Genomic DNA, 7,738 nt, shown 5'->3' on the forward strand with positions numbered 1-7,738 from the left:
AGCCGAAGAAATAACCACCGTCTGGTAAGGGAGGAAGACACATAACCTTTCAGCCATTCACTCAACAAATATTCATTGAGTGCCTACTATATGCCAAGCACTCATCTAGGCTCTGAAGACAAAGTGGCAAATAACCAGATAATGTGATAACTGCTTGTCTCAGTCATCTAGTGCTGCTATAACAGAAGTATCACAAATGGATGGTTTTAACAAAGAGAAATTTATTTCCTCACAGTAAAGTAAGCTAAAAGTCTGAACTTAGGGCATCAGCTCCAGGGTAAGGCTTTCTCTCTCTGTTGGCCTTATCAATCTTCCCCCGGACTAGGAGCTTCCTCGAGCAGGGACAAGGACTCCCTCTGGTCCCAGCACTGCATTCTTGGTGGTATAAGGTCCCCCTGTCCCTCTGCTTGCTTCTTTCTTTTCTATCTCAAAAGACTGCCTCAAGACACAATCCAATCTTGTAGGCTGAACCCTCCCTCACTAACACAACTACCATCCATCCTCCCTCATTAACATCATAGAGGCAGGGATATACAACATATAGGAAAATCACACAATACAGGGAATCATGGCCTAGCCAAATTGATACACACATTTTGGGGGGGACATAATTCAATCCATGACACTGCTTAAACCCAGGTCCACAATGAATCCTATGGAGACACAGGAGAGCATCACTTGGTTCAATATATTTGGATGGGACAAGACAGTCAGGCAAGACTTTCTGTAGAGGATGATGGTGGATCTGAGTAGTAAAGGACAAAAAATCATTAGCCAGGTGAAAAACCAGTAGGGGCAGGATTTTCCAGGCAGAGGGCATGAGTAAGGATACACAGGTGTGATAAGGTAAGTTGTGAGATGGAGCCTAGTGGGAGATAAGATTGGAGAAGGACACAAGAGCAAGGTCATGGAAAGTCTCAAATCCTATGCTGAGAAGCTTGGGTTTTAATCCTGTGAAGTCAGGAATTAAATATCTGTTGTGTGTAGGGCATTATGCTGGGTACTTGAAGATACAGATAGAAATGACTCCCTGTCTCTGCCATCGAAAGGTTTACATTTTTTCTGTGATGATAGTATATATACATAAAAAGGGCAGAGCTACACGTCAAATGAAAAGGAATAATGTACTTCTCTGGGGAAGAAATGGCATAAGCAGAAAGTCAGGGAGGGTTTCAAGAGAAGATAGGGCTTGAGCTGGGCCATGAAGGACAAAATGGGGTGAATTTAGCTAAGCAGGGGCATTAAAACACATTTTGAGCATGTGTGTTTGTTCATATTTCCTACTATAAACTTCGTTAGGTCTTTACATTAGGTTGTTTTCCATTAATTATATAATTATTTTTAAAAAGAACACACACGCACACAGAGGAAGAGAAACACAACTAAAGCATACCTACAAATTCTTCCCTTCAGTATTGAGTTTTTTGGAGGGTTGTATGCAGAAATTATTTATTACCTATCCCAGAATGGTTCCCCTCCAATCAGTTAGAAATTCCTTCTTTCCTCCCACAGTGTAAATATGTTCAAGTAAAACCCAATCATTTTAAGGAGACTTTAACCGAGACAAAGGTACTAACTCTTCCCTCAAATCAAATAAAGAGATGATTTCGGGATTAGCCAATATTTGGGGTTATAAAAATTACTATCTATCCTATGCCTTTCTAATCAGACTGGGAGTCCCCAGAGGATGGGGAAAGTGCCTTGACTTTCATACTGCCATAACTGTTGTGAGTTGAATGCAGCTCATCATTGTAGGATCAACTTCTTAGCTTTCTCAGGGCCTCCTTGACATTCTTGTTTTTGAGGCTGTATATAAGAGGGTTACACATGGGAGTGACAACTGTATATAGCAAGGAGAAGGTTTTGTTGAGAGCTGGCACCTGGCCAGCCAAGGGCACAGCATAGACCAGGATCAAGGTTCCATAAAACAAGGTCACAACCACTAGGTGAGAGGAGCAGGTGGAGAATGCCTTCTGCCTACCAGTCATGGAAGGTATATGCAACACCGTGGAAAGAATCCTCCAGTAGGATGCTAGGGTTAGTCCAAAGGGGGCCAGGGTTACCAGTACTGTTAGACTCATGCAGACCAGGCTGACTAGATGGGGATCTGAGCAGGAGAGCTTCTGCAGAGGTTCCAAGTCACAGAAGAAGTGGTCAATCTCATTGTCACCACAGAAGGTCAAGCTGGACACCATAGCAGCCTGGAATGCAGCTGCCACTGTGAAGCCACTGACCCATGAGCCAATTACTAGCCCCACACACATCATCCCATGCATTAGTGTTGGGTAGTGTAAGGGTCGGCAGACAGCCAGATACCGGTCATATGACATCACTGCCAGAAGATAACATTCAGTGCTGCCCAGGGCCCCAAAGAAGTAGAGTTGAATAATACAACCTACCATGGAAATCACTTTGTTCTCTCTCAGCAAGTCCATCAGCATTCTAGGCGCAATGTTTGATGTATAACAGACCTCCAGGCATGAGAGGTTTGCCAGAAAGAAGTACATCGGTGTCTGGAGTCCCTGCTGAGTGCTCACCAGGACCACGAGGAGGAGATTCCCAGATATGGTGGCTAGGTATACAATGCCAAGCACCAGGAAGAGGAAAGGACCCAGTTTCTTGAGGTCTCCAAACCCCAGCATGATAAACTCAGTCACCACCATAGTGGCATTTCCTGGCCCCACAGAAGACAAAAATTCCAGCGGAAGTGTCAGCCTCTCCATACTCTGTGTCCGGTCACTCTACCACTTACATTTCTCCCATAGCCCAGTTCTATCAGCGGTTAGAGCTCTGTGCCGATGAGGGCATTTCTTGTGGTGGTCGTCATCATAGCAGTTAAATTTGCCCTCAGAAAAGCTTTTTTATAGGAATCAGCTGAACCTATCATCTGGTCAAGGTGTGGAGGGGGAATGAGGAGACTAAATGGGAGAAGGAATGATTCAGTGAAAATATGTCCCCATCCCTAAGGGAACAGTCCAGAGTGCCACCCTACTGGTGGTAGTTCAAAATCCACTGCCATCAAGTCGATTCCGACTCATGGCGAACTTATAGGACAGAGTAGAACTTCCCCATAGGGTTTACAAGGCTATAAATCTTTATGGAGGCAGACTGCCACATCTTCCTCCTGCGGAGTGGCAGGTGGGTTCGAACCACAGAGCTTTGGGTTGGCAGCCAAGTGCTTAACCACTGTGCCACCAGGGCTCCTTTGGTGGCAAGTCAAGACCCCCAAATGTATCATTCAAAGAATACAGGTAGAGCACATGCTGGGAATTCTTCATGCCATTTTGGACGAAAGAAATTCCCAAAGAATGTTCTTTTAAATATTAAGAAAATTCAAGCAATGGCAGGCTAGATAGCAAAACATATTCATAAAACCTTCTGTGATCAGAGCATGGGATGGGACTGAAATGCCAAGACTGAAGCAGAGAATCGTTCCATTGATGTTACGGGATTACTCATACTTGTTTGGTGGCTACATTCCTGAGATAACAGAACAGCAGCCTCTGTAGAAAGAGTAGATTCTGGAAAACCTAGAAGGGAATAAGGGTTTCTTATTTTTGAATCTAGTCTCATGAAAAGGCTGGATTTTAGGTTTCTGGGGAGAAAGCCCAGCAGCTGACATCCAAAACTACTTGTTAGATTCGCATGCACATATCTAAACACCCACAGCCACACGCACAAGCACGCACATGCACTCACACACACACCCATCTGGATCTGAAACTACATAGTCAGGTAGAGATAGATATACATAGAGAAAAGGCACACATGCCATCATCTTTGCCATCACTTTTTAAATTTGGGTTTCCCAGGGCAGCCTTCTAGAAGTGAGATATTTGTAATTCAGATATGCTAACATTAGGGAGGTATTGACCCTGGGTTAGATCACAAGGTCCAAATAACCAGGCTTTCCATATACATCATTGACAGTGGGAAAGAAAACAGCATGTTTTCTCGTTCAATTTTACTCTTGCCCTTTTTTTGTGAGGCAGTTTAATTTAATAATTAAACATATGATCTCCAGAGCCAGACTTCCTGGGATTAAATTCCAGCCTCAACATTTACTGGCTGTGTGACCTTGACAAGTTACTTAACTTCTCTGTCCCTCACTTTTCTCACGTGAAATATGAGGATAATAATAGCATCTCCTGGCAATGTTGTTTAGAGAAGTAAATGCATGTAAACTAATTAGAACACTGTCTGACACAAAGTAAGCACTAAACAAGCATCAAAGATTTTCGTTTACATAATAAAATTATCTATAAAAACCGCTCCACAGAAGCATTACACAACATCACTAATTGTTATACTTAAAACTAGAAACCCTGGTGGCGTAGGGGTTAAGTGCTACGGCTGCTAACCAAAAGGTCTGCAGTTTGAATCCACCAGGTGCTCCTTGGAAACTCTATGGGGCAGTTCTACTCTGTCCTATAAGGTCGCTTTGAGTCGGAACCGACTCGAGAGCGCTGGGTTTGTTTTTTTATTTATATATATATTTTATATATATAAATTTAAAAAATCCAGTGCTGTCCAGTTATATTTTATTTATATATATATATAATCTTTATATATATATATACTTAAATAATATCAAGCACCGTAAATGCACTGAAGGAAAGTTGTACATTTCTCATTACTTCTTAAGTGTTACCTCCAACCCAGTGTTACCTATCACTGCTTAATTTCACCGCTTAATTTATAACTTAAAGACAGTTTAACATAACACTAGTATCGATCTATAGGGCTATGCAAGGGTTAGATGAGATAATGTATATAAAGTGCCTGTCACATAGGAAATGTTCAATAAATCATGACTAATATTAATAATGTGTAGAACTAACAAGTTGCCCAAAGTCATCAAATAGGCATGTGGCAAAGCTGAGATTCAAACTGCTCTGTGTGACTCCAACACCCATGATCTTTCCACCACACCAAGCTGAGTCGCTGCCTGCTATTGTTTACATGTATGTGTGTACATGCATGCATACTCATCTTTGTCTATGCGAAAAGGGCTTTTACAATTCTGCCTAAAAGCATTGAAGGCAAACTCTCCACCTTAATCTTGTACCTTTAAGCCATCCTTCTTCCTACGCATTTACCTTGCACCACCACACACCAACCATGGGCACCCCTACTACTCTTTTTTCCTTTAGCTCCAGTTCCTGCCCAGCTCCTGCTCTTGGTTCACCTTCTTCTTTTAGGCCCTGCTCCTTCCAGGGCAACTCAGGATTTTTTTTTTTTTTTTGCTGGGTTGAGGGGGAATCTCCTCAGCCCAGGTTCCCCCTTCCTCCTCAAGAACTTTGGCTCGGACTCATCTTCCTTTCTTTCTACAATTATCTTGGCCATCCTTAACCATTCCTTTTAAAAATGAATTCCTACCTCTGCTCTATCACTGCCTTCTCTTGTTTCCTGCTTTATTTTTATTTATTGCATCTATCACCTCTGACTTATATTTTACTTGATTCTTTTTAATAGTCTGTCTCCTTTAATGTGGGCTCCACGAAAGCAGGAATTTCCTCTATTTTGTTCACTACTGAATCCCTGGCACCTAGAACAGTGCCTGGTACATAGTAAACACAATAAATACTTGCTGAATGAAGTAGAGAAGCTGTATGGTACAATGAAAAGTGCTTTGCCTTTGGAGCCAAACAGAGCCATGTCCAGATCTTAGCTCTGCCACTTGTTAGTATGTGATCTTGGGTAATTCACTTGACCCCTATAATCTTCAGTTCCCTCATCTGTTAAATAAGAATTGTGACAGGGCCTATTAAAGTTGTCCCCAAATATCCATTCTCTCCTTCTTCTACAGCAGGAGTCAGCAAACTTTTTCTTAAAGGGCCAGATAGTGTTTCAGGCTTTATGGTCATAAAGTCTCTGTCACAAGAAAGCAGCATAGACATACATAAATAGATGCACATGGCTGTGTGCCAATGAAACTTTATTTATCCGAAAGCATTGCTGGCTCTCAGGCTGTAGTTTGCTGACCCCCACGCGTGGGGTCGCCACGAGCCAGAGTCCACTCAGTGGCTACTAACAACAACATAGCTGGATACATGGCTGCCTAGCCAAACCCACATTTTCTTTGCAGCTAGGTTGAGCCAGTGGGGTGTGAATGGCAATGATGTGTGTAACTTTTGGATTGTATACCCTTAAAACAGGAAGAGAATTTAAATGCAAATGACCAGGTTTTATTCTTTTTCTGAATAAAACCCAAATAAAGCATTTGACTGTTTGGGCCTTTTTCACGTTCCTAACAAGCTAGATAAGTAATATTCAAAGTGGGGTATGCAGAGCCCTAGATCAGTGGTTCTTAATTGGGAACAATTTTGCCCCCCAAGAAATATCTGACAATGTCTAGAGACGTTTCTGATTGTCACAACTAAGGGGCTGCTGCTGGCATCTAGTAGATAGAGACCACCAATGTTGCTAACCATCCTACAATGCACAGGAGAGCCCCCTACAACAAAGAATTATCTGGCCCAAAATGTCAATAGTGCTAAGATTGAGAAACCATGCCCTGGAGATACACAATGACTTCTCAAGGAGGTGTGGCAACAGGGAGAGTTTTAAGAGAATTAATTTCCAATTTATATATGGACTGTTCTCTAAAATTGATCTGCTGTGAATGTGTCTGAGGTCGAAGAGTCATTCCAGTTCTCTTTTCTCTCCTCTCCTTTCACAATTACCCTTCTCCAACTTTACAAGAGAAAGATCTACCCCTCTGCCATTTTCAGTCTTACCATGGCTGCAGTCATTTTCTTCTTTGAGGCCTCAGAGAACAGAAGAGTGGATAAGATCTTGGACTTTGAATTTAGACCCAGGATTCTAAACAACATTGTGTCACTTACTAGCTGTATAATTTTGGGAAGTACCTATCACCTAGCTAGCTAGCTGTCTATCATCTATTTAATCTATCTTAACACTTTGGAGCCTTATCTTCATATGACATTTTTTTTTTTAGTTAAAATTTTCATTTTATAGGCATATTTTTGTTGAAGTGTATGATGGGATGATCAAGAAAAGACTTTCAAGTAAAAAAATATGTATGACATTAGAATAAAATCCTGCGGGACAGTTAATGGAAATATGAGCCCAAGAAACAAAGAAATGGTGTTAAATGTCCGACTATTAGAGGATGTGTCCATTTATATATTAAAGGATTAGAGGGAATATAAAAAATACTGTAGCATTTAAAATCCATTGAAGAAGTTAAAAGAGTGGTGTAAGGGTTAATTTTAAACTGTCAATATTTACAAGGTGACAAAAATATACTGTTGGCATCTATTTGAACTTATGAAGAATGTTAGATTTCAAATTAAAATGTGCAAGGGAGTAGAGTACAGAGTTTGAAGAGCTAGGTTACTGCTAAATCCCTTCTGTGGCCTTTTTCGCTTGATGAAAAAACAGAGAGAGGAAAAAAACAGTCACATAGAGATGTGATTAAAATGCAGCAGCAAGTCCTACTGCACAAGACCGGTTTTCTCCGGTCCCCACTCACCCTGCCAGCTAGCTTCCAAGTGGGTTTTTTTTTCCCCTGTTCAAGAAGTTCTTCATGCTCCCCCAGCCTTCCTTTCAAACCAGTACCTATTTTCCCCCCTTTTTATCGAATAATGACTCTCTTAGTCATCACTGCAGGTCTCCTGGACTCTTACAATCTGCTTATGACTCAACCTGCTTTTAACAAGTGGGCCTCCAGATACAATCCATGATTATCAGGCAGAACTTTAAAAAACATATT

General features: G+C 41.5%; 1 protein-coding gene across 1 annotated transcript; it reads right to left on the reverse strand.

The window, feature by feature from the left end:
* Positions 1-1,757: 1,757 nt before the first annotated feature.
* Positions 1,758-2,663, reverse strand: LOC126069569 (olfactory receptor 10A7-like). The gene has a single exon (XM_049873044.1). It carries the CDS (start codon positions 2,661-2,663, stop codon positions 1,758-1,760), a length of 906 nt encoding a protein of 301 aa, XP_049729001.1.
* Positions 2,664-7,738: the final 5,075 nt, after the last annotated feature.

Source organism: Elephas maximus, chromosome X (genome assembly GCF_024166365.1).
Source record: "Elephas maximus indicus isolate mEleMax1 chromosome X, mEleMax1 primary haplotype, whole genome shotgun sequence".
Classification (NCBI taxonomy): domain Eukaryota; kingdom Metazoa; phylum Chordata; class Mammalia; order Proboscidea; family Elephantidae; genus Elephas; species Elephas maximus.

Coding starts and splice junctions, on each gene's coding strand:
- LOC126069569 (XM_049873044.1), bottom strand. CDS start 2,663: ATGGTGGTGACTGAGTTTATCATGCTGGGGTTTGGAGACCTCAAGAAA.